The sequence below is a fragment of the Athene noctua genome, chromosome Z, assembly GCF_965140245.1.
Source record: "Athene noctua chromosome Z, bAthNoc1.hap1.1, whole genome shotgun sequence".
NCBI classification, from domain to species: Eukaryota; Metazoa; Chordata; class Aves; order Strigiformes; family Strigidae; genus Athene; species Athene noctua.
In genome coordinates, this window is record NC_134077.1 from 40,534,034 (window position 1) to 40,561,903 (window position 27,870).

A 27,870-nucleotide genomic window follows, 5' to 3' on the forward strand; every position below is an offset into this window, starting at 1 on the left:
GTGGTGCCGTCGTTCTGGCGCGTTTCCGCACGGTCAGAGAGGCCTAACTGGACCTTCTCTGTGGACTAATCGGGCTCTCCGCGCCGCTAGCGTGTACCGGCCGCAGCGGTTATGGGGAAGCTGAACGTGGTGATGCTTCGGTACCTCTCCAGGGAGCATTTCAGGGTCCTGACAGCGGTGAGCTGGTGGGGAGGCCTGCCTGGGGTGACAAGCTAGTGGGGGCAGGAGAGGAGGCCTGCGTAGCTTAGCTCAGCCTTGCGCATGGAGTCCCTCGTGGACGGTTAGCTAAGCGGGGTCGGGCAGGTTAGGAGATATGGGTAGGAGACCGGATTGGTTGTGTCGCAAACAGCAACGGAAGAAAAGCTGTAGGGGAATGGGACTGGCTTCTGTTCTCCCTGCCTCTGCCAGGGTCTGATATAGGTGTTTCCCGGTGGGTACAACCAGGTCGTGCCGTTCTTTCCTTCAGCCGGCCGCCTCGGAGGGATCGTTAACGTCAGGGCGGTTGCTGGGGCTGCCCAGGTGGTGGCTTGCCAGTAAGGTACCGTCACCAGTTTCTACACACGTGTTGATTGCTTTTGCCCTGGCTAAAGACGAATGAGCAAAGGTTTAACAGTGTGCGTGCAGCTTTGACTAGTTGTGTGGTAAGCACACAACCGCATCAGTTGGCCTGTGTGACTGTGCTGACGGCCAGAGTACTAGTAGAAAGGCAGATTGAGCTATGGCTGTGAAAGTATGAGAAAAGAGTCTTATTTCAGAAATGTAGAACAACTCCCTTGTCTGCTCCTGAGACTGAAATCTAGTCAGCCATTCATCCTCTGGCCAGTTCTGTAGAAGTTTCAAGGCTGAGTTATACAAAGTATATCAGGGTGCAGTGATTGCATATTAAAAGGTGTGGTTAAGACATTAAAAAAACCATCTGTGAGAAGTGATTTTAGTCTTAGTCCGAAGTATGATCTGATGTTTCATTGTTGAACACAGAGGCTAATAATTTTTTTCTTATTTACTCTTTTAGGTGGAAATGGGCATGAAGAACCATGAAATAGTTCCTGCTAGCTTAATTGCTTCCATTGCCAGCCTTAAACATGGTGGCTGTAATAAAATCTTGAGAGAGTTGGTAAAACACAAACTTCTAGCTTATGAACGAACCAGAAGTGAGTTTGAACTTGTATGTGTTGGGCTCCCTGTTTCATTCTGTGAGACAATGCCTCACAGTGGTACTTGCAGAAGTATGACATCTTGACATGTGTGAATATCCAGAGCACTTGCTAGTCTTACCTTCTCTGGCACCTACCCTGGGAATATGGATTTTTGTAACACCAAATGTAGCTGTCTGCTGAGCTGCTCATGCCTATAAGGACAACGGGCAGAAAAGAGATGAATGGTTAACTTTCTTTTTTCCTAAATCACAAAAGTAATGAAAGATAAAGGAATCATCAGTTAAGGAAATATTCAAATGTATACTGAAATCAACCCAAATGAGTTAGTCTTACAGTACACAAACTGGAGCAGACTTCATAAGCCTTATACATTACACAGCCCCTCAGAAATGGCTACTAAAGTAGTCTTTATTCCCTGTTGTGTGACATGCAGTTGAGCAGGTCTTTCCCCATTTCCTTTAGCCTTTTAGTTGGATCTGACTTTGCAAACATACTGTTGGAGTCTACAGGAAATTCCTATCCTTTTTGTCCCAGTTCTTCAGAGATTAGCTGTTACTCTAGATCATCACAACAATCCCTGATCCCTGCTGTGTTTATCTTCCAAAGTGCTCCTCGGATTTTTCCCAGCTTATTTAAAGTACTGCCATTGCCTCTGTATAGAGGCAGATATATGTCTTTTGTCCAGTTGTCAATTTTCATGAAACTTGTAGGAGTTTAAACATCTTTACTATTCTGTCACATGGGGCTGATATTAGCCAATGGGTGACATTTACTTGGTTGTTGTGTTCTGCAAGCTGAAACAATATTAAATTGAAACTTATATATGTAATGTATACATAATGAGGAATGAGATATTTTGTATTTTATTCTTACCTAGCTGTCCAGGGTTATCGATTAACTAATGCAGGATATGATTACCTTGCTTTGAAAACTCTATCTTCCCGACAAATCATAAATTCTGTTGGAAACCAGATCGGTGTTGGCAAAGAATCAGGTAATTAAAAGAACCACATTTTTAATTTTTTAAGCAAACAGAACTGTAACGTTGCAGATGTTTTGCTGGAAACTAGGATAGTCACATCAGTCAATCTGTCAGACAACCAGGATTTATGGGTCACTTGTTGAAATGCTACGTGAGGCTTCTGGCTGCATTTGAATATTTCTTCACAAGAGTGTTAGTCTATTTAGACTGTTTTGTCTGATTCAGGTTGTCACTTAAAATGATACTTTGCAGACAGATGCTGTTTGTCTCATGCTTTGTGAACAGTTTTGAACCATTTTAGTGAAAAGTTTTATCTTTTTTATCCCACTTAAAAACAAGTCAGTAAAGGAAAACAGGCTCAAAACTATTGGAGTACTCTCTTGTTTCTCTTACGTTCATGTAGATTGTAATTTGACACAGCATGTAATTTGTGTAATTAAAGGAGAAGGGGATTACTGGGCACAAGTAGTAGAAATGAAATACAGGCTAAGAAGAAGGCTCTTCTAGAGTGTGATTAAGAACACCAGCATCTGCCCCAGATTTTTCTCAAGGGTGTATTATATTTGTTCTTTGCTGTGCAGATAGCCTGGGGATGTTAACCTGAATATAGAAACCTTAAGATCTTCAACTCTGAAAGGTGTTTCACATCACACCAGTATTCTAAAGGAGTATCATGCTCTCTTTAACAATAATTACTTCTTGTTCAAATCTCTAATGTACACTATGTAAATTTAGTTGTACTAACTGTAGTAGAACTTGCTATGACAGAAGTAGCATTTGTGAGAAGTGAACTAACAAACATCACTGCGCTATTTCATCAGATACTAGCTTGTTAGATAGTGTTTATTTCTTAGATCTGTGCCATTATGTGTCTTCTAGATATTTATATTGTTGCAAATGAAGAGGAGCAACAGTTTGCATTGAAATTACATAGGCTTGGAAGAACTTCCTTTCGCAGTCTGAAAAATAAACGTGACTACCACAAGCATAGGCATAAAATGTCGTGGCTGTATTTATCCCATCTAGCAGCAATGAAGGAGTTTGCCTATATGAAGGTAGGTGGTCATTCACACAGTATCAGCAACGGTGTAATAGACTGGAAGGTACTTTTCAGACTGTCTTTTGATCCGTTTGTATTTGCAATACTGGTAGGATTTACAGTTCCCCTACCCGCCCCCAGTGCACTTAAACATATACGTTTCAGACAGTTTCAATGCTTTATGTTTTGTATGCTCTCCAGTGACAAAATGCTTGACATGGAAGTCATGTGGAAAAGAAGCAGGTGTTATGAGAGAATTTCACATTAATGTTGTTATTTATGGATAGATAATTTATATATCTCCAGTTCTGCTGTATTTCCTTTAAAATGTATAGCATAAACTTGCAAAAACACCTTAAAAATTAAGGAAATTTACAGTTACTTGTCAGAATAATTCTTTATTTGTGTTTGTTCAGTTGTCATTTTTAAAAATTTGTTTATTACTTTTTAATTTACCATGTTTTCAGTTGTGCTGTTAATGGAAATCTTTCAGTCCAGACAGACTGGTGTTCTGATCTGAAAAGGCATACTTTGTTCTGTATGGTGGGAAAAAGTTTCATTTCCAAGCATATCTTGCTGCTCTCAGAGTTCCAGACTTTTAAACCTGTTTTTAAAAAATGCACGTATTTCACAGTAATTGAAAGTTGATAGTGGAAAATGAGTTATTTATAAAAAAACTAGATTTCCCTTCTCCTTTTGTACTATTCAACAGTCCTATATATATTAAATTCTGTTTTCTTGTTTCTGTTAAAAAATCTTGGTAGGTTCTACCAGTGGCCTCCACAGAGAGAAAAAGAACTATTACCATTATTTAGAACCTCTTTATTGGTCCAGTTGGTCCAATTGGTAAAGTGTTATGTGGTCAGAACTTGTAGGAATATAATCGTGGGGGTCAGTTTCCCTGAAAAGAGAGTTGAGGGAGGATTAATTGTGTGAGAAGTGGTAATAGTGTAATATTTAAGTAACAAAGACTGTATTTATGTTACTTTAACTTAGAACGATATCTTGGAAAAATTCACTGGTAATAAGAGAGTGAATAAAATGAGAATGAACCCATAAAAAAGTTGAGTGGATCAAGGGAATAACTAAATTTGCATTAGAAAAGGCAAACAAGAGAGCTTCAAAATATGACCTACTTTTGGTTAATCTTTCACGTGGTATAATGCTGGCTATTAATATTTAAAAATGGAAATTCTGTTTTACAGCAACTGAGTATAGATTAACTAGTCAGGCAGAACTTCACTGGCAGCAACTTAGTGTTTTTTTCTAGTGCCTGATACCCTATTCCCAGTTACCTGATATTGATTACTTGGGGTAACTGATTCTGTCATTTTTTCCGTTCTGTTGCGTTTTTATTCCAGATGTACGATAATTAAACTGTAGACAGTGCACATAGCAGTGCACATAGTGTCTAAATTTTAGTCTTTGCAGTGGAAGTTCAAATGGCTGTTAATGCTGTCTTCCTTCTTAAGCATGTGATTTGGTGTTTCCAGTTAGTATTTGAGTAATGTGTGCTGCTTCTACAGTAATATTTATTGCTTATCTTACATGGGAATTTGTCAATATATGTAATGTTTTCTTAACTATTTAATTTTAATTTTTCAATGTGTTGTCTTTTTCAAGGCTTTGCATGACCAAAACTTTCCTGTTCCAAAACCTGTAGACTACAACAGGCATGCAGTTGTTATGGAACTTATTGATGGCTATCCTTTGTAAGTACTGACACTTGACTTTTCTGTGTTACAGAAACCCTAGCAATGTTAGGTTCAATAACGTAACAGGGTTAGGATTTTTCCTTGTCATGTGAGTGAATTATGACTTCCCTATGCTGAATAATGCTTTCTAGCCCACACTCACTAGCATTGTACTTACTTATAATCTTGCTTCTATCTCTTTTATTCAGAGAAACTGTTTTTCTCATAGTCCAAATAAACTGGTGAAATTGGCTAATATTTTAAGTAAGGAATACATCAAAAGAGCAGTATGACACATGTTATGTTAGTATGTTTCTACATATTGCGTATTCTGTATGTTATTGGATATATACAGTCTTGAATCTGATACCATTCTTGTTCTGAACTCCAGTTCATGATCCTTGCTGTGATAATTCAGGTAATTATAAGTATAACTCACTGTTTCAGAACTTCAGCTCTGTTTACATAGAATACCATGTATAATCTGGTTTTGCTTCTTCAAGGATGATTGCTTTGCTTGAGTTCAACATCAAGGTTTGTACGTGAAGGGATGGTTTGTTTCGTTTGCAGAGCAGAACTCAGGCCTGTATACTCCATATAATATAGAATAACCTAGGTGCTTATTCAGAAATATAAAGTGTCTAGTTCTAGAACAAACCAGTCTGTGCTATTGTAATCAAGATCTAAAGTGTGCAGTTTTAATCAAAAGGAAATTAATCCCAAAGTATAACAATTGAAGAGTAACATAGAACAGACTTCATTACATTCTGTCTCCCCACCTTCATTTGTTAAATAATTCAACATCCATCATGTACGTGGAATACTTCAAGTTGTATGTGGACATCTGCAGTGGATGTTTACATGTTCTCTCTTTTCTGTGATTCTGACCTGAAGGAGATAAGTAGTAGAATAATTTCAAGTATGCAGAGATCAAAGAATCTTCAAACAGTTGAGGTTGGAAGGGACCTCTGATAGTCATTTGGTCCAAACATCCTGCTAGAGGGCCACCTGGAACATGTTGCCAGTTCTTCTGTTGTCCATTGCCTGAGTTGAAAAACTGATGTGGAGTTGGTGACTTAGGGTAAAATATTGTTATGCTCTTTTTGACAAGCACAGGGTTATTCATAGTTCCTGCCAGGTCTTCCTAGCCTACCTACTTTATTTCACATCTCAAAGAATGGTTGAGGTTTAGGAAAGACCACCCAGAGATGGGTATCCAGTTTCCCAGGGCTGTGTCCAGATGATTTTTGAATAGGTTGAAGGAGGCAGACTATACAACTACTTTTGGCAACCTGTGCCAGTGCTTGGTCAGCCTCACAGTGGAGAAAGTGTTTGCAGTGTTCAGACAGACCTGTCTTGGGTTTCAGTTTGTGCCCATTGGCTCTTGTCACTGGGCATCACTGAAATAAGCCTGACTGTCTTCTTTGCACTTTCCCTTCAGGTACTTATACACATTGATGAGATCCCCCAGAGCATTCTCTTCTTGAGGTTGAACAGCCCCAGCTCTTAGCCTTTTCACATAGGAGAGATGCTCCAGCCTCTTCATTATCTTTGTAGACCTTTGCTGGACTCTGTCGAGTATTTCCATGTCTCTCTTGTACTGGATGGGCCAGAACTGAACACAGTATTCCAGGTGTGCACTCAGCAGTGTTGCATGACACTTCCCTCAGCCTACTGGTAATGCTTTGTCTAATGCAGCTGAGAATACCATTAACCACCTTTGCAGAAAGGGCACATTGCTAGCTTGTATTCAGCCTGCTGTCTACAAGGACCCCCAGGTCGTTTTCTGCCAGACTGCTTTCCAGCTGAGTAACACCCGGTGTGTACTGGTGCATGAGATTGCTCCTCCTCATATTCAGGACTTTGCAGCATTCACTGAACTTCATGAGGTTCATGCTGGCTTATTTCTCCAGACTGTTGAGGTCCCTCTGGATTGCAGTATGACCCTCTGAGGTATCAGGCACTCCCAGTTTGGTGGTGTCTGCAAACTTTGCCCCATCATCCAGCTCATTAATGAAGATGTTAAACAGGACTGGAAACACTTTTGACTGCTGAGGTGCACTGCTAGTCACTGGTCTCCAACTAGACTTTGTGCCCAGCCATTCAGGCAGTTTTCAATCCACCTCACTGTCTGCACATCCAGACAATACATCAACAGCTTTTTTGTGAGAGTCTAATGGGAGACAGTGTCAAAGCCTTACCGAAGTCCAGGCAGATGATATTCACTGCTGTCCCTGCATCTGACAAGCCAGTCATTCCATCACAGAAGTTTACCAGGTTGGTCAAGCATGACTTCCCGTTGGTGAAGTTGACTGCTCTGGATGATTTTCTTGTCCTTAACGTGCATGACAGAGGTTTCCAGGACTAGCAGCTCCATCACCTTCCCAGGGTTCAAGGTAAGGCTGACCAGCCTATAGTTCCCTGGGTCCTTCTTGCCCTTCTTGAAGATGGGAGTGATGTTTGCCTTTCTCCAGTCTCCAGGTACTTCTTTCAGTCACCATGATTGATCAACAGTTATCAAGAGTGGCCTAGCGGCCAGTGCTCAGGGGGCATCCCATCAGGGTCCATGGACTTATGTATGTGCAGTTTGTTTTCCCTGAACTCATCTTCCTTACTCCAACCCTTCCCCCTGGTCACTGGAACCTGAGATTCCTGTTTCCGAAGATACAAGTTAATATGACTTCCAGATTCAGAGATCAAGTGGGACATTTTATGATGCAGACCTGTGGCTATGAGAAGCATCACTGATTTAATTTTTATACAAATATGAAAGTGTTCAACAGGAGCCTGTTACAGAGCTGCTAGAACTCAATTGGTTCTTCTTTAATTATACAGATGATCCATTCTTATAATACTGTAATTCTGCATTTCGACCAAAATATTTAACATGATAGTTGTAAATACTGACCACTTCTTGACAGTTTATGGTACAATAAGATAACTGCCTTTTCTCTTGGTTTGTTTCTAAAGACCAGATGATTTGTATTTTGTCACTTAATGTACTTAGCTTTCTCAGGTATATGTTCAGGAAGGCTTTAAGCTTTTTTTCTTTTATTTTTTCCCTAAATTGGTGTAGAAAATATGTCATGGGGCATTTGAATTTGAATACAGGAAGACCTAGTTCCTACTAGATTACTTTAAACAGGAGAGACATAAAAAATATTAATCTATTATTTAAATAATGCATTATGACAATAGTGCCTCATGGGAGTCAGTGAGCATAAGCTGAAATGAGATTTAGCCTGGATATAAGGAGACTTTTCTCCCACTGAGGACAGTGGAGTAGCGGCACAGGGTGCCTGGGGAGTTTGCAGTCTCTTCATCCTTGGAATGTTTCAGGTCCCAACTAGACAAAATCCTGAGCAGTCTGGTCTGATCTCAGAGTTGATTCCGATTTGAGGAGGGTATTGGATTAGAGACCTGAAGGCCCTTTTAACTTGAATCACCCTGACATTCTGTCAGATGTATTTCATATTCTTTGTCTATATTTTTAAATTAAGACTTTCAAGGTTCAGAATATTTTGTTTAACTTTCAGGTGCCAGGTACGCCAGATGGAAGATCCTGCCTCTCTCTACAGTGAATTAATGGATCTGATTGTAAAACTTGCAAATCATGGTTTGATTCACGGTGATTTCAATGAATTTAATCTCATACTGAATAATGATGACCATGTCACTATGATTGATTTTCCTCAGATGATATCAACATCACATGCCAATGCTGAATGGTAGGTTCAAATTTAAAGATGTTTTCAAAGCTGCTAAGTGCTGGTGACTTGTTTCCATAAGCCTTTTTCCAATTCTTTTGCTACCATTGTTGTGCCTCACAAAAACCATTCCAGTCTCTTTAGGATATATATGTAAATGATTGCTTCTCAGAGAGAATGATGTTGTTCAGTTAAAAAATACTTAACTGAGTCATTCCAGTTAATGAAATAAACTGCAATCAGTTTGTCTCCCTAGCCTTTTGTCTTGGGATCACTAATAGAAATACTTCTCAAATAAAATCAGTAAAACACAAGAAATACAGGTCATTGCAGTAGACTTCATTAACCTTAATTTTTGTCTTTGTACAATTTGTATTTTTTTTTCAGGTATTTTGACAGAGATGTTAACTGTATTAAAGAGTTTTTTAAGAAACGCTTCAACTATGAGAGTGAGCTCTTCCCAGCATTCAAAGACATCAGGTAGAAACTGCTAGATGAATTTGACTTCTCCTATTTATGATATCTATGTTGGTTTTGTGAGCAAAATGAGTGCCTGTGAGAGATGCCTGTAAGCAAAATAAAAAAAAAAAATAGGCCCAGCTACCCAATTCTAAATTATATTTTTGTAATTCCTATTGTGTTTTCTTCAACCGAAGTTACTGCAAGTGGTTTCCAAAAGCTAAAGTGTGCTTTAGAATCCACGGCTGCCTCCTTTGTCTTTCCTCTTGCAGCTAAGAAAGAGATCTGAAAAGCTTGATCCAAATGGTAAATATCTAGGAAATGTTAACAGTGATGCGGAATCATTTTCTTTCACTTCTCAAAGCCTATTTTGACAGTTTTAGTATATTGAGGATTAATTTGGGTTTCAATTTTAAATTTATTTTTTAAATGGTAGTAACTATAGTAACTATGGTGACTACCTCTTCAAACGTTATTATGTTCAGAGTTTTCTTCCTAATGTCTCTTGTTCCTTTTAAAAAGTATTTTTTCCCTATTTTAAGATGGAAACTATTGCAATTAAAGGGTTTTATTTCAGTCTGAGTGCTTTTCCAAAGGGGTACCACACTTGTATCAGTCTCTGTGTGTCAGTGTACACTTTATTCTTCTGTTTGCTTAAATGTAATTTGAACTTAAAGACAAATTATATTTCTGCTAAAATAAAATAATTTCCTAGAAATAAATAAATGCTGGTTATGGAATTACTTTCTCTAGAAATTTGCTTTTCTCAGGTCACATTCTGTTATCTAAAGCTCAGCACTGTCATGTGCTGTTCTGTGTGTTTCAGCAGAGTGTATCCTCTTAGTTAATACTACGAGTAAATATAGTCTAGCTTGATTTAATATTTTTAGTCCAAAATGTAGCACACTGATATCTTGATGATTTAGCATATTACAAGAAAACATACTTTTTTCACAGAAGAGAGTGCTCTCTTGATAGAGAGGTTGCTGCCAGCGGCTGTACAAAGGAAATGCAGGAAGATGGTGAACTGGTTTACCCGCCAGATTCTGATGAGGATGATAATAAAACAGAGTCATCAGAAGTTGTAGAAGATGCTGAGAATAAGCTCAAGTTCTTCAACAAAGATAAAGAAAACAACGCAGACTTCATGTATGAAGTGGGTGATTTCTCTCAAAGCAGAACCTGTAACAACCTTATGTGCAGCAATGAAGAGGCTGATACAACTGAAAGTAGTGGAGACTCATTGAATATGTTAAACTTGAGTTCAGCCTTAGAAGAAGTTGAAGGGAAAGCTATGCTTTGGAAACCCGGTGAAGATGCAGAGAGTTCTGCGATTGTTTTTTTTAAGGGCAAAAGCATAACCAAAAATGCCACTGAAGTTAAAAATCAGAGAGGTCAAGGAGGGTGCTGTAATGATAAGGAGAATGAAGACAAATGCCCTAATCTGTTTGACATGTCAACTTTAAATAAGAAATTCAGGCATTACAGGTAAAGATTTGTATTTACTATCTAGGTGTGTGGTTCCTCCCCTCCCCCCAGTAAATATAAATCTTTTCAATGGTTCAAAAAGGACTGCTCTTCAGCTACCCTTCTTTAAATTAAAGACTGAAAATTCAATTTATTTTTAAAACATTGCAGTGAATATCTTTCCTATTTGTCTCATGATAGTAACCTGTTGATTGGTACTACATATGTAATGCTTCATATGTAAGGTGTGACAGATAAGTTGTCCAGCTGTTGTAGTACTGTCTAATGAGAGAACTTGGATTTAATTCACAGAAAAACCTATTTTCTGTGGTGGATTTTTTCCCCCTTTTTTATTATTTAATACAGGTAGTGAAAGAGTTCTTGATATTAAAATACTGCTTCTAAATAACTTTATGAGTAAATTTGTAATTTGAATGCTCTGTCTCAAAGCTAAATTATTCTGCTGCTCAGTCAGCTGAAGTTAGCAAGAGTAAGCTCCTTGGAATGTATTATTGAAATATATTGTACTGGATGCTGTTATAACTTTTAATTCCTTTCCTGACATACTTAGATATTCCTGCTTGCCTTCAGGCAAGCTTCTTGTAAGTGAAATTCTAACTCTTGAGTTAGCCAGCTCACCATTTATCTGAATGCATATACCAAGCTCATACTCCTTGTCATCTGCTTTTGCTTTCTAGTGAAATGACTTGTCAAAATATTATGCTGAATCTGAATTTTTTTTTTCAGAGTTCTGAAGCTTTTTTTTGTGTGCTTGGTATACATTTGGCTATTGTGCAACAAATTCATCCTTTCCTAACATGCCTGTTTTGAACAATCAGTGCTAATATTTAACATAGAAATGTTTTGTAGTACTTGCATGTTCTGTTTGGAGTGTTCAGATCATATCTCAAAGTTAAGATTAAAACATGATGCTTATAAAGGCAAAGAATGTTATCTTACTGGTGGAGTAAAACATTAATTTATGTATTTTAGAAATGAAGAGAGTATCGTTCATATTGCAGAGCACAAAACCAGTATGACATCAGTCCAAAGTGTTGGGAGCTGTTCAACCATTCCAGCGGTAAATATTGTGTTATTATCTAGGTTACTCTCAGACCATATTAGATTGCACATAGCTGTTAGTACCTATTTGTAAAAATGTTCTTGAGCATTAATTATCTTTGAAAAGACTGTTCCTGTGTACCTCTCTGGTTTGCATTTCTATGCCCACAGGAAAATAGAACTGATACTTCTGTAACTGTTTACAGAGAATTATTTCCAGCACTTTATCTTTGCTCTCTTACCAAAGTTGTACGTCAGTGTTAACAACTCTCATTTAGCCAATAACAGGCTAACGTATGTTGATGCACTAACATATAATCAGTTCTTTAATTTCTGTTGCTAGCCACAATTAATATCTTTTTATTTTAAAAGTGGATGCTTGAGTCAGGATTTAGTTTGTCCTTTTTCATCTGTCAGAGATTTCTTCACCCTCTCTTCTGAAACATTTATATATGAACTCACTTCAGTAGTGATTTATGTGGCAATGTGAATTTATTTGACTTTGTATTATATAAATCAGAACATCTACAGCAGAATTTAATGTCTTTTTCTTCAACCCCAGAGTATGCACTAGCCAGCATGGCTACTCTGTCACATTTTTTAAAAGTGCATTTTTGTTTTGAAGAAAGTCCAGTGTTCTTTATTAGCTATAAAGCATTCTTGTACAAAACAGGAAGAAACTTCTTTTAGCTGACAGCTGATCTACGAGGTATTTTTTTAATTAGGTCAGACTACATACTTGCCATTGTAAATACGAGTACCTATGTTAAGTCTCATTTTCATTTGCAGTTAGGAGCAGATAATCTGAAAAATCTAGGTTGAGGAACATGTTAGTGTAGTTTGAGTTCTTTCACAACAGATACAAAAAGTAAGTAGTGTACTTTTTCAATTTGTGTCTTTTCAAAGCATTTCTATTGCTTAATCGGAGCTTTAGTCCTAGAAATACTATATCTGAAATCTCTAGGGCTGGCAAGAATTTTTTTTTTATTTAGTTAGACTTGATCTTCATTTACAGTCTTTTCAGTTTGCCACTCTACTGCTTCAGTAGTTTAGTAACAAAGCTTTTGCTGTTGTCCTGTTAAGTGATGTGTTACTCTGTGAAGCAGCTTTGTTTTACACAAGGTACTTGTTAGTGACTATAATATTGGTAGAATATTCGGCTGCTTTACTCTTTCATATTTGAATTATTTTTTTAAGAGAAGTATTGATCATTTCTGTATCTTTAAAGTTACATGTAAAGAAATGTTAAGAAACAACACATTTGCATCTTGTCTAAGGCATTTTTTGTAGGACTTCATGCAAGAAAAGAAAAACTAGCTTTGATCTTTGCATCAAAGTTGTTATTCTATGGAATGGCATTGTATCTTCCTACAGGAGACAAAGGATTAGCTTAAAACTATGAGATGAAATAAAGAAGAACCAGGAAGACATGCCAGGAATTCTCTAGCTTTTGGTTCATGCTTTTTCCCCACTCTTTTTTTTCCCGTTTCTTTTTAAGTTTGCTAATTAAAGTGTGCAGAATTAAAAAAAAAAAAATAAAAAATAGTGCTATGAAGTCCTGTAGATGAAATGAATTGAAATTGTACTCCTGTACACCACTTGGTGGTAGCAGTGGTTATTCTGTAGCTATAGAAACTGTTTTGAGTATTTAGAGGATGTATGTTTATTCTATAGGCAGATGCATAAAAAGCATTAAAAACATGTAAATGTCATCATGTACATACCTAACTTTCTGTTCTAAAAGTCCTGGACATTCTGTTCTGAAAGTCCTGGAGATTCTCCACCATAAGGGCTCCCAAGAATTAGCAAGAGACATCAGTTTGCATACACACTAATCATACTATTCATTAGATTTCCTAGAAAGGGGTGTCTTATGATAGTGAGTTCCCAGAATTCATTTACGTAGTCCAACCATGCATAGTGAAAATAGGGTGAGGGTCTTCAGTCGTTGAGGGAGGAAGTAAGTTTTCTTCTTCACAGGCTTCAAAGTAGTTTTCTTCACAGGATTCGAAGTAGTCTTCACAGTGTTAACTAGTTGACGCTCTTTCTAGAGCATGCACTGTGAAGTCCAGGTGTCTCCCTTCTAAATCAGCAGAATCATTTTCTCTGTAATAGGGTCTCTGTGTCTCTTTGTTCAAGCCCCCCTTATCGCATTCTAGGAATTGCCCAAGTGTCCACTGAAGGCCTTGAGTCTCCTATCAGTGATTTACATACGAAGCCTAATGAGGGTCTCAATCTTGCCTAAACGAACAAAGAGACATAAGGAAACAGTTGAGAAGTCAGGAGTCCTTGAGAAACAACTGAAGCAAAACACAGTCAAATCTTTGAAACAAGCAACAAGCAAAGCTTTCATACATCACAGTTAGTCTTAATAATTGTCAGAAAATCATTTGTTTGAGCCCTTTCATTCCCTTTCAGGATTCAGCCACATAAAGTGGTCCAGGATAAAGTTTTTTATCTTGCATAATCCTTTCACTTAGATGCTTTTATGCTGAGTAGAATATTTCTGCCCATTGCTGAATATTTTAACTTCTGAGTGTTAGCTCATTATACATATAATTTCTTTAGCTCTACTTGTAAATCTAAGAAAACAATTACAAAACTAAAAATGTGAAATAATGGCACTGCAGTAAGATCCACTAGGCTGCTTAGAGCTGATGCCTGCTGTTGTTGCTAGCATTATCTGTTGTTTATGCAGCTTGCTTTCTGTTTGTTGAAGAAAACATATTAAAACATAAGCATATTTTAAAATTAATTGCATGAACAAATTCATACAGGCATATATAAACAATGGCAGTAATAACAGTAGGTACAGTCATAACTTGGAGACCAAATGATTACTGCAGGACATGAAATGTTCTATTAGTCTTTTTTTTTTTTTTAAACTTGAAAGACATTTATTCAGCCATAGAATATTATCAGCTTTTACATTTTTGTAGAATGCACCGAGATGTGCTAGTCCTTTATGATCCCTATAAGACAGACACTTAAACTCTCTAAGGTATGATTTAAAATGCTGTTTATTAGAGCTAAGACTATCTGAAAAGAATAACAGATAATCGCACACCCCTTGAAACACAGGGAGCCCTGAGGGTATAGCTCCAACACAAATGCAGCACACCATGGAAACCTGGTTCATAGCAGACAAATCTCTCTTTTCAATGAATTGAGCTATTTTATGATTTTCTTACAAGGAAACAGTGCTGTTCATATTTGCTGCAGTCAAACTGAACTGATGTTCACATGAGAACTTCTTGATGCACTTTTAGGTAAAAAAAGAGCCACACAGGAGGCCTAGTTGCCAGTACTGAGCAGGACCTGGCTTAGCTGATATTACTGCCAACAGATCTGTGCAGCACAACACAGGCCTGAACAGAACCCTATACATTCAGCTTAGTGTAACACAGCGCAGACCTGGGCTTGCTCCTGTTAACTGTTACGAAGATCTTCTCAATGGACAGAGATCTTCCAGTTAGGATCATGCATGTTCATTGGTACTGAAAATGCACTATCATTGTGCCATGTCTTAGTACTGAATGATCTTCAGAAAGTTCTGATACAAATTGTTTGGTTTTTTGTAGGAACTGGTGAAACAGAAAATAAAACGTCAACTGACCAAACATCAGAAGTCAACTCTGAGGCAACAGCTACAAAAAGGAGAGGCGAATATTTATACCAAACAACGCCGAGAAAATATGCACAACATTAAGTCAAGCTTGGATGCAGCTAGTTTTTGGGGGTAATCTATTAAAGCTTCCACAGAACATGAGAAAACTTGTAATGTGTACAGTTGAAAGAATTATGCTAATAACCAATAATCCTTTTATCTAGTGGAATATAAATCTTTTTGTGTTTGTAGGCTCTTACCTGTGAAGAGACAGTTTCAGTGACAGCTTAACAAGATTTGAGTTACTGTTTTTGGCTAAGATGTGCATGCACTTTTGCACTTCTAATTTAGGGCTTCTCACAGTAAATGGGTTCTTTTTGGTGTGTGACCTTAAGTCTGTTTTGCTAATCAGTTCCAAAATTATACAAAGGTTGTCCATTTGATTCAGCATCATGAGAAAAGACAGGATGATGGAAATCTTTGCTGTTTATTTTCAAAATAGTGCTTTAAAACATCCATTAACTCTTTTAAAGATTTTCTAATGGATGACTGTAAGTTATCATTTTTTTTTACTCTGGCAGACAAGACTCTTCTGAGACTGGAGTTAGCGAGTGAGGAACTACTTTTCAAAGTTACAGCTTAATATATCTTCATTAAGCCTATTTTTTTCAAAGCAGCGGAATTCCTGATGTATCTAAAGTTGTGAAAGGTCACAATGACATTTACATGTGGAGTCAACTTCAGAGTACCCACTCCACTTGAATGTCCACATGTGAAATAAAGTATTTAGAATTGATTTGGGAAAATGCACAGATTAGGACAGTGGTGTCATTGACTATCTTAAATTCATGTGTTCATCAGGAAGGAATTTGTGGGTTACAACAAAATTGGTTTATAAGGTGTTATTTTAATAAGCACACCTAAAGTAGTGTTCATTAATCTGTCACCAAACAAAATTTGAAAAATAGCAAGGACCAGACAAACATTGTGCCACACAAACTCAATATATGCAAAAGCATGTGTTAAATCTTTTAAGTGATATACAAGGTTGTGCAGCAGTTTTCCACTGCTGAATCCTAAAAACCTAACTTTTTTTTAGAAAGATTTTATAGTAACTAAAGAACACATCTGGACTTTTGGATTTTTTCCAGGTTAGGAAGATTTACCAGAGCTGATATAAAAGTATTCTGTACTAGCAAAGTAACTCCAGTTGATGTAGTTTATAGCTGCTACAAGCCTCCTTTCTGAAGGAAAAAGTATGTTACACCTGTATAATAGCAGTGTATTTGCCTCTGTACTTCAAGCTTTGTCAGCATTTCTACATCCATCTTTTGATTGGAGTGCCTCTTCAGACTCCTGAACAGCCTACAGGTTCTGTTCTTTTATATGTAAATACTCTAATTCACTGGCATTTTAATATACTTACTGTACATGGAAACTGTATTCCTAGAAAATAGATTCAAACTGGGTTTACCTAATACATCACAAATTTAATTTTGCTTTCTTTTTCATTTTCCACTTGCCATTAATATCAAAGTTATGTTCCTGGTATGTAACTGAAAGAAAAAGAAAACCATATTTTTTAGTTAATTCACTAAAAAAGAGTCCACATGCTACTTTCATGTTAATGAGTTTGGAACAGCTTTACATATTTTTGTTTTTTAATATTTTCAGTCTCTCCCTAGAATCTGAGAATCCTGGGGAGCAAGGAAGTCCTTGTTCATTTGGCAGAAACCAGAATGATCTTTGCTTCAGGGTGTCATCAATATCTGATGAAACAACTCTTCCACTTTTTCTCTGTAGCCTGTAGGTGGGTGTGTGTAATAGAAGGAAGCAATAGGAATGAGCCTGCTCATTTACCTTTACACCTAATTACTTAAGTGTACAGCAAAGATAAGCAATCCAGGAAGGTGAACCCTTTGAAAGATTTTGGAGTTAGAGACTCGATTGGCAAACATGGGGAGATTCTTTAGGAATACAGTGCATCAATCAACTTCAAGAATTCAGTACAGGATTCAACCAGTTCAGGTACGAGGATAGTTTTTGGATGCTTTCTGGAAAAGCAGACCCGAGATTAACAGAACCTTGGAGTCTTTGCAACTTGTAATTGCATGAGTTCTTCCTTATAAAGATGATGCCCTAGTGTTTAGACCATCAAGTACTGAAGATAACTATCTGATTTCCCTAGCAATACAATTGCTTTATTTAGTCCAAATGTCTTGTACAGTCAAGGTATTAAGATGCAGAAGTAATTAATCAGCTTGTATTTGCATGCATATCACAAATTATAATTCTACTTTAACTTCATATCACATCTCTCAGGTAGTGCTGGTTATTTTATAAGCTTGCATTTCTGAAGATTGATTCAAAACTTTTTCTTAGAATACTTAATTACATTCTTAGTAACATTCATCTTGTGGTAAAAACTTTGACTACTTGACAGCCTTGGAAAATTTTATGTCACTTCGGTTTTTTTTTTTCTGGCTTTGTCCTGTCTACTTTTTAGCCAGTGTTTCTGTAAAACTCCAAAATATCAAAATTTTAATGCTTATGCATTACAGATGCAATGTAATATGGAGCTTCTTAAACATAGTTTTCCTACAAGTAATTCAGTGTAAGGGGGTTGATGGTCCCTTTTTTATTTTTTACCAATCAGACTTCAGCATGAATGCTGTTTTTTTGAAAAAGCATGCCAACACTATTCACTTACTCTGTATATATAGTTTTCTTATCATACAAGCATAACATTCGTTTTGAAGTGCTTTTCAATGCATAATAAACTGCTCTGATGCATCCCTTGAAACAAGGAGAGTTGAATGTGACCCACATACCATGGTGTTGTGGTTTAGACCCAGTTGGCAACAAAGCACCATGCAGCTGCTTACTCACTCCTACCTTCCCAATGGGATGGGGAGGAAAATTGGCATAAAAACAAAGGTAAAACCTTGTGGGCTGAGATAAGGATAGTTTAATAGAACAGCACAAGAAGAGAAGGAAATGATAGCAATACTTGTAAAATGAATATATAAAGCAAATGATGCACAATGCAGTTAGTTCTTCACCTCCCTATATCCCACGCTCAGCCCCTTTCAGAGTCTAAATCACCACTTGCACGCTGGCCAGCTCCTCCAGTTATATAGTGAGCATGACATCAGCATGGTGTCAAATATCCCTTTGGCTAGTTTGAGTGACCTTGAATAGATGTGTTGGGTTTGTGTGTGCTGGGGTTTTGGTAGCAGGGGAAGAGACTACATATGTGAGAGGCTTCTAGAAGCTCCCCTGGTTCCCAGTCAGACCAGCCTCTGGCCAAGGCTGAACCAATTAGCAATGGTGGCTGTACCTCTGTGATAACATATTTAAGAAGGGGAACCCAAGAGGAGCAGGAGTTGTGAGGGAAATGCCTATGCAAACACTAAACAATCACTGTTGACAAAAGTGGCAGTGGGGAGGAGGTGCACCAGAGCAGAGATTCACCTGCAGGTCATGGTGAGACAGCAGGCTGTCCCCTTGGAGACTGTGAGGGTCCATGGTGGAGCAGATGCTCACCTGCAGCCCATGGAGGACCGCACACTGGAGCAGGTGGCTGCGCCCAAAGCTGAGACTCTGAGGGAAGCCTGCAGGGGAGCAATTAATTGCTGGGATGACTGGAGCCTGCAGCAGGGACCCACACTGGAGCAGTTCCTGAAGAATTGCAGCCCATGGGAAGGCCTCACAGCAGAGTTGGTGAAAATGGGACCCTACACTGGAGTAAGCAAAAGTGTGAGGAGTCCTGTCCCTGAGGAGAAAGGAGCAGCAGAAACAACAGGTGATGAACTGACTGCAGTGCCCATCCCCTGCACCACTGGAGAAATCGAGAGCAAAGTTGAGCCCAAGGAAGAAGGGAGGGACAGGGGGAAGGTGTTTTTAAGATGTGATTGTATTTCTCACTGTCCTACTCTGTTTTGATTGGTAAATTATGTAGTAGTGGTGTTCAATTGAAATCAGTGTTCTTTTTTCCTTTCCCAGTCAAGTTTGTCTTTTGCCTGTGACCATAACTGGTGAGTCATCCGTTCCTGTCCTTGATCCCCCAGTCTTTTGTTTTATTTTCTTCTCCGCATCCCCAAGCAGAAAGGAGTGAGTGATCAGCTGCATGGTGTTCTGTTGCCATCTGGGCTTAAACCAAGACACTAACAAACAAAACAAAAAATTCTTTTATATGAATTCAACAAAACAGTATTTTAATTCCTTTGTTTTTACAATTTACTTCAGAGTTGAATGGGATGTCCTAATTTTGTGCCCCCAAATCCAGTTCTATTTAAACTGTTAAATTAGGAATCTTCTGGCTGTCATTTTGATCTCATTTGATCAGTTACGTGATATGAAGACAAATGCTAGGATAGTATTTGATTTTTCTTTAAGGAGCTTTTCTCCCTTAACATTTAAATCTCATTGTAATCTGTTGTGGGATGTAAGGCACAGTGCAGAGGCATTTATTTAATCTCCATTAATTTGCCAACAGTATGTTAGAGTTAATAAAGTCAGTCTCATACAATCAGTGGTTTCCTTCTAACTTGCTGTGGAAGAAATAAGAAGAAATGGCTAGTAATGGACCTGGGGGAAAAGCCTGTATACTTCTGCATTAAGCATCTCTACTCACTAAATTCCCATACTGTTACACTGAAAAGTGAGAAACTGCACAAGTAGTTCCCTGGGAATAAGTAGGAACATTCATGTAGAAAGATGCTACTCTCATATGACTGTTATGTAAGGATCTATCCTGAAGCTTAAGAGTTCAGCATCTGTGTCTCAAGCCACCCCTCAGGCAGGTTTATGCTGCTGGGTATATTTGTATAATTGTGAATATATATGCATCACAGGACTAAATAATTTTATCTGGAGTTGAAGAGTGGGGGTAGGAGGAAGAGGGAGGAGGCATGTAGTTAGTCTGGAGGAAGAAGGGCTTTCCCTTTCATAAGTTACCACAGGTAACGAGTTTTTGCAGATCTAGTGGCAAGATTTTTATTGAAAGTGTCTGTACAAACTGCTTGGACAATGCATCTGTGACTAGCCACAGATCTAAGGTGAAAGATGATTAAAATTAAACAAAAGTGTGTGTCTTGGAGTACTATTTTTCTTTAGATTTTCTGAGGTATGAGAAGAATGTTAAAGACTTTCTAATATAGGTTTAACCTACATAGGCTTGAAATTACTGTGAGTGCATGCCACTAAATCTGACTGGAGAAAAACGTTCATAGTGCTTTGTATAGAAAGTCAGATGAGAATTTACATTCATTCTTTTTATCTCCAATAAAAAGACAAGTCTAAAAAGATTTAGGTAGACTTGTCCATCACATCTTGATTTTTTTTTTTTTTTTTTTTTTTAATGGCATTTAAACAATGTGAGCAGGTCTTCGTCTGGAAAGAAGATAATCTCATTGTTCCCTGAGAGAGCATGTCCGCAGCTCTTACAAACATTAGTTTCAACCTTTACTAGTAATGACCAGATAAGAATGAATAACGATCCAGCATCCACTTTACTGTACTAACAGCTACTTTTTTTTTTTTTTTCAGTGTGAACTGAATTAGTTTGGTATGAATTTTCCTAAGAAAGAACAAACATGTCAGAGCAAATAGCCTGCTTGCTTACACTCCACCACATACAGTTTTCATTCCCATTGCAGCTCATGGGCTCCTGCTTTCTCTGAGCCGAAGGCATGCTCTGTTGGAAATGCCTCCATAGAAGGCTTTCCCCGGCAGCAGGCAGAGACAGGAATTTGAAAAGTTCCTGCCTCCCTGGATGCAGCTGGCAAGATCAAAAAATTTTGATATATAAAACAAGAGACATAAGTAGGCAGTAGCGTTGTCTGTTAAGACTTGTTCTTACTATCTGTGCTAAACATGTGTGTTTGAACTGATTATGTTCCATACTGGGACTTCCAAGAGGCACTAGGTGAAAACCAATTTTTGTCTGAATTAAGAGGTTATGGATCTGTCTTTCTCTGAAAAGGCTGTAATCCATTATTTTTGACAAATACTTGGTGTTTACTGGCAGAAATGGCCTTCTGTATAAAGGATGCAAGGATACAAGTTTTGCAGTTAGCTAGAAAAACTTAGCCACACTTCTGGTTTTGGAAAATCTCAGTCAGCACATGCTCAATGGAGACAATTTATAGGTGTGAAATTTCTTTTCCCTAATAATTGTGTGTGTGCTGTGAGGAAATGGACCTTGAGGTCCATCTCTGGGCTGCTGTGAATCATGTCTGGACTTGCAGTGGCCCTCACATGGCCACACTTGCTGACCCAGGAACATGGAGGGCAAGACTGCAGTATTCATGACACAGAGCACACAGGCCAGCTATTAGTTTCAAAAAGGAGAGGCATGTCAGACTACCTGCTAACTGTTGGGACAGAGAACATCAGGCTGAGACAGCTAATCTGCAGAAAGACAGAAGCAGGCAGCCCCTGGGAGAAAGGGATGGGCAAAGACCTGGAGGTTGGAGGAGGATACCAAGGCTAGAACAAGGAGCCCAGCATTTCTTTTTTTTTTTGCATTTCCCTGATCTGTGCTTATTATGTAGCTTCTGCCTCAGGTAATGCAGGGGTCATGAAGATAACATCTCTACCACACAGACCCTGTGTAACCCCAGAGATAGTCTAACCTGTGCACTGCCAGAAGAAAATAAATGTCCTGAGAGCAGGAAAGGAGTGAAAAGTATCATATCAGTATGTAATTACTTATGATGTAATCAAATTGTCTTTCCTGTGTAAATTAAATTCATCCCCCTTCTCAATACATACTATGATGCACTGGTGTATACTAACTTCAGTTCTGGGTTTTTTAATGTTGTTTGGGGAAGAATGTGGATATCCAAGCAAGGAAGGAAGCTGAACTCGTGAATGCCATAAAGAGTCCAAATAAAAGCTGAAGTACAAAGGGTTGTTTTACTTTTAATATTTCTGTTACTGTAAGACATCACTTGACATACTGCCTTTTTTATATCTCATAATATTGTCTGTTAACTAAGAAGTAGATTGCTGTTGCATTTTCTGCATGTAAATTAGTTTTATAGGTTGAAATAGAAAAAAGCCCTTTACCTAATGTGCAATTGTCTGAGTGCAGCCACTGTGGAATGTACTACAGAAAAGGTTTACAGTATTTAGACTGGTCTGTTGTGATATGCAAGCAAGTCTGTAGGACACCTGAATATATAAGTTGAACCCAATTCTGTTAAACACTATGCAATCAAAATAGATTATCTGCCTGAAAGCGCTTACAGTATAAGTAATGTACTATGTTATCCTTACCACAAATTTTCTGAAATGTATCAGTATAAAAAAAGTAATTCCAAATCCAATAGTAGATGATGTACTATACAGAAAGATTTTTTTTTGCTTTAAATATATATTAATTTTACTGGTTATCTTTTCTCTTAGCTATTTTTGGTCCATCCACAGATAAGGTAGTGATAAAATAACCTACAAGAATTTAATAGTATCCCATTTTAGAAACTGCAGCGGCAGAAAAAATAATCAGGTATATTCCTAATCCAACAACACAGAAGTCAGTGAAAACATCGCAAAGATTTTGAATCAGGCACTTCATGATCTTAGGAAATAATAACTAAACTGCCAAGGTTTCTTTTAGGGTTTATTGTTATTTCTGTGGGGTTTCCATGGGGCTTTTTGTTGGTGGGTTTTTTTTGTATGCTTGTTGTTAGGAAGTGGCCTGTGTGAAGGTGCTAGAAGATATGAAAGTCTTAGGAAAAATATATTCACTACAAATGGAGTTAGTTCTCATTGTGGTCCTCAGCAATACGACATGTTAGAAGGTGTGGAAAAGCAAGAGTCAGGATGGAGCCAGTTTCTCCAGGAGAATGACATGGGAAATGGCATGAAAGGCATTACTAAATTCCAGGTAAACAACATCTACAGCCTTGTCATAGAAGGTTAGTCAAGCAGGACCTGCCTTTCATAAACCCATGCTGACTGAGCCTAATCACCTGCTTGTCCTGTACTTGCCATGTGATGACAACCAAGATGATCTGCTCCATAACATCCTCAGCACTGAAAATTTTATTCTGAACTCTTGTAATGACAGGAAAACTGACAGTAAAAAAGAAACAAAGATCACACATGCACACACCCTCTCCCCATTGCAGTTTAGAGGGCTACCTGTTGCAATTATTGGTATTAAGGAGTTTGAATACTTAGTGTTTCTTGTATGAACCACTAGAATTTTCTTTTAATAAGCAAAAGCATGGTGTTTGTGGGTATTTCTCCCCTTCATCAAGGATGCCTAGAGGCACTGGACATTAAAATTCTGGGATTGGCCTTATGCAAAAATGGGTCAAAAATTCTTGGGACTGCCCTGTTCTGCTTTGCCAATTGCAGCTTACGGTTTGTTAATGATTTGACAGATAAAGTAGACCACAAAACTCTGGCACAGATGTATTTAGCAGCTATGGAATATTTAATCTGGTGATGATATGGCACTTTTTTTTTTTTAACAAAAGTTGTATTATACAGGTTAAATGATGAGGCCAGCAGAAGTACTATAAGTTACCTATACCACTGTATTTGGTATTCCTGTAGACATTGGATTATTCTTTTTAATTATTAAACTGTAGGACAGCAATTGTTTAAAAGGCCAAAGTGCTTTATGGCAGCATCCTAAACATGTAGTGTTCTTGATGTTGGCAATTTTTACGGTGATCTATTTCAAGACCAATAAAGGACTGAATATCATCAATATAATTTCTTTACTGCTATTGAACTGTCAAGTTTAAAGCTTGCAAATTGACATTCATGGAATTTATGGCTAAATATCAGCTTTCACTTAATGGGTTTTAAGCTAGATTGTTACCTAATACATATGTGAAGTGCTAAGGCTTGGACAACAGGCCCAACCCAGAGTTGACCTATAAATGAATCCTGTATATTTTATAACTTATAACCATTGTGCTAGTAGGTATTGTACTAAGTTATAATAAACCACCTATGCTGATGTAAAAAGTGCTAAAGCATTGTAATACTGAAGCCTGAACAACAGGCCCCAAGATGAAGCTGCTAACTTAGCATGTTGTCATTAACAAAATATGTAAACTCACCAGTGAAAGATGCAGTTTAGACAGAATATCATCATTATTGAGGATGAAAGACAGAGAGAATGTATTTAACTTTCCTTTCTCAGCCTTATTCAAGGCCGTTGGGAGATAATGGACATGTGAGTAATCCTACACGTGTGCACGCCTCGGCAAGGACATGACAAGGACATAGAACAAAGAACTCAGCAAACAACTCCAGGAGAAGGGTTGGGCGGAGAAAGACATTGAGTGTAGTGCTTATTATCCAATCGTGAGAAGGCTCGAAGCGTGTGGACAAAGCTAACTATCCAGTCATAAGGATTGTACCACGTACCGTTCGCATGCACAGGAGAAACCTATAAAAGGGCTTGCTTACCTTCAATAAATTGGCATTGCTTGATCATACTGTCGTGTGCGTGTCCATAGCTCCCGCATCTGGTGCCCGAACAGGGACCCTCAAGATTGGCACAAGTCTTCGCTGAGGACTCGACGGAGGTGCAATCAAGGGTGGAAAGCCGGTTGAAACTGATCCAGACTCTGCCCCGGAGTCTGAAGGTGAGAAGCAGCACGCTGTAATTTGGGTTGAAGATCCGTGAAAAGAAGCGGCGGCTGGGGAGGAATGGGGTCTGTTCTAGGCAGGGACAAGAAAGCAGTAGTGAAAGTCCTCCAAGATATCCTCTCCATGAGAGAGATAAAATACGGTAAGTCCACCCTGAAAGGCTTGATGAAATGAAGCTGGGAAGAGGACTTATCTCCCGTGCAGGTCTCATATTTGAGATATCTACCTGGGAATCCATAGGAAAAAAAGCTTTGGGACGCAATCAGTGAGGGGGGAAGGTTGGCAGAAGAAGTGAGCGACTATCCCGTGCTCTGGAAGCTGATTCGCGAGACAATAGAGGAGCTGAGCGATGACCGCACGGCTGGTGACCACGCGGCTGGTACTTCCGCCTTTGCAGCTGTAGAAGCGGCTTCTGGCTCTGATATGCCGCCTCCGGTGCCTGTGCTGCTGGCAGATCCCATCGCATTAGGTCAGCCAAAAAACCCGTTTGCTTCATCGGTCGCGCTGGTGGGGCCGCGGAGGGCAACGGGTTAGACAGGGAGCTGCGCAGGCGGGAGATGCTGGAAGTGCGCCTGGTGCCGTGAGAGAAGAGAGTGAGGAGAGAGCGGGGGAGTCACTGGAGCCCAGCGGTGGGCAGAGCGCAGATGGGAACGTGGGCAGAACCGAGGTATAACCACCTGCACCTTCCTCGCAGGAAGAGAAAACCCCTGCCTCACAAGTCGGCGTTTCAAACAAAGAAACTCCACTCTCGCAACTTATAGACAAGCTTGAAAAACTGGCTGCAACACGGGAGGAGAAGATGGAGCACAGATCGTGTACCTTTTCATCTGGCAAGCAACTGCAACCGTCTGCTCCTGACCCGCCACCTGAGTATGCAGTTCCAGTACCTGCTTCTAATCCATTCTTGCTATCATCACAGGCGGAGGCTGCACTTCCTTAGTCTCACCCTACAACTTCACATCTTTTTTCTTCACAGGTGCAGAGTGCCTCTGTGGCCACACGCCGATGGAAAGGGATTATTAGAGATGCTATAGTGGAAGGGTCTTTTATTCCTGAAAGGGTACAAGCATTTCCTGTTTCTATTAATAGTGTTAGTGGTACTAATGAATGGGATCCTTTAGATTGGAAATTGCTTGAAAAGGCTAGAGCTTCAGTAATGCAAAATGGTCTTCATCATCAATTAACAAAACAAATTATTAATTATATTTTTTCATCATCACTGCTAATTCCAAAAAATATTGATCAAATAGCAGCAGTTATATTAACTCCATCTCAAAAAATGTTGTTTGAAAGTGCATGGACTAAATTAGCTAATAATGAGCAAGCTCAGCCGCGACCACTTTATCTCGTTCAAATGCGAATGTTGTTAGGTACAGGACCCTTTGCAACAGTAGATCTGCAAGTCAATTTCTCTAATGAAGTGTTGCAACTATCGCAGTCACTAGCTTGTCAAGCCCTAATGTCTGTGCCTGATACAGAAGGGAAACAGCAAGATAAATTTGTAACAGTAAAACAAGATCTTAATGAGCCTTATTCTAAATTTGTAGATCGCCTCTATGACTCTCTTGAACAACAGTATGACATGACTGTAGAAATGAAGGAAAACATGTTTAAATTAATGGCTTTTGAGAATGCCAACCCATCCACCAAGCGATTGTTAGTTACCCTCCCACAAGGAGCATCTGTAGCTGACATGATTGAATTAACAGATAGAGGGATGCAGCAAGCTAATGTTACAGCTTATGCGGCTGCTCTGCGCAAGGTGGTTGCACCATTTTTCCAAAATAAAGAGGGGGGAGTAAAAAGGATTGAATGAGGACAAGTAAAAGAAATAAAAAATAAACACTTAGGGAAACTGTTGCAACAACTATTTCACACATTTGATCAGAGAAGCGTTGTCTACTTTATTACTCACATCAGATGTCATCAATCCAAAGAAGGATTAGGGTATGGAAATGAACTAGCTGATCAATTGGTTGCTCCAGCCTGGTCTGGGCCCTCTCCAAATTTGTTTGCACAAGCTAGAGAATCTCACAAATTTTTGCATCAGTCAGCAAAAATGTTGCGTAAACAATTTCAAATTCCTCTTGCAGATGTGAAGAGCATTGTTGCCTCTTGCCCATCCTGTCAAAAAATAGGGTTTGGCCTGGGAACAGGAGTTAACCCACGGGGCCTATCACCTTTGCAATTATGGCAAATTGATGTTACTCACATAGCAGAATTTGGTATGTTAAAATATGTACACGTTGTTATTGATACCTTCTCCATGACTATTTGGGCTATAGCTCAAGCTGGAGAGACAGCTAAACATGTTGAAAAACACTTAAATAGTTCTTTTGCTGTACTTGGAGTGCCAAGAAAGATCAAAACAGACAATGGTCGAGCATATATTTCTGGATGCTTCCAACGCTTCTGTATCTTATGGGGCATTAAACACTGCACAGGAATTCCACACTCTCCCACTGGACAAGCAATCATCGAACGAGCTCATCCAACTGAAGCAAATGCTTCAAAACCAAAAAGGACGAATGTCAGGTATGATGCCAGCTGAACGATTAAATAAAGTTTTATATGTTGTGAATTTTTGAGGCTTATAGGAGAATGTCAGGAACCACCAATGATGATTCACAGTTTAGCAATAAAGGGTGATGCTGAACAATCTATGGGCACACAGCAACCATTTGTTATGTTTAAAAACTTAAATACTGGGCAGTGGGAAGGACCTGTTAAAGTACAATTAACAGGCAGAGGTTATATGTGTGTGCTTACAGATCATGGCTTACGGTGGGTTCCATCTCGCTGGGTGAGGCCTTGGAAAGAAGGTTAAGCTCACAATCCTAAGCCTTGCAATGGTTCTAAGTGATTAATGCTCATACATTCTAAATGCGTTTATTGAAATCCCTTCCAAACCAGTAGGGGCCCAAGTTACATAGGAAAGTTAACTATGTTCACAGGATAGTTGAAGAAGTGGTTACATGTTGGAATTGTTGAAATTTTTGTAATTGTTGTAATTGTTATGTTTGTTATTATTTTACCATGCTTAGTTTGTTGTATTAACAATCGTTGCAAAAAAGC

At 38.6% G+C, this 27,870-nt stretch overlaps 1 protein-coding gene across 2 annotated transcripts; it reads left to right on the plus strand.

Annotated features, from left to right (window-relative positions):
• RIOK2 (RIO kinase 2) lies at positions 1-26,450 on the plus strand. Of its 2 annotated transcripts, XM_074933165.1 has the most exons (11): positions 1-177; positions 1,013-1,151; positions 2,035-2,151; positions 3,019-3,194; positions 4,802-4,890; positions 8,409-8,600; positions 8,967-9,059; positions 9,996-10,526; positions 11,499-11,586; positions 15,149-15,306; positions 24,344-26,450. In XM_074933165.1, exons 1-11 carry the CDS (start codon positions 112-114, stop codon positions 24,378-24,380), a joined length of 1,686 nt encoding a protein of 561 aa, XP_074789266.1. In that variant the 5' UTR covers positions 1-111; the 3' UTR covers positions 24,381-26,450. The 2 variants fall into 2 exon arrangements, with proteins under 2 accessions (XP_074789266.1, XP_074789267.1); XM_074933166.1 differs by lacking the exon at positions 24,344-26,450 and having other exon boundaries at positions 15,149-22,572.
• The last annotated feature ends 1,420 nt before the right edge of the window (positions 26,451-27,870 follow it).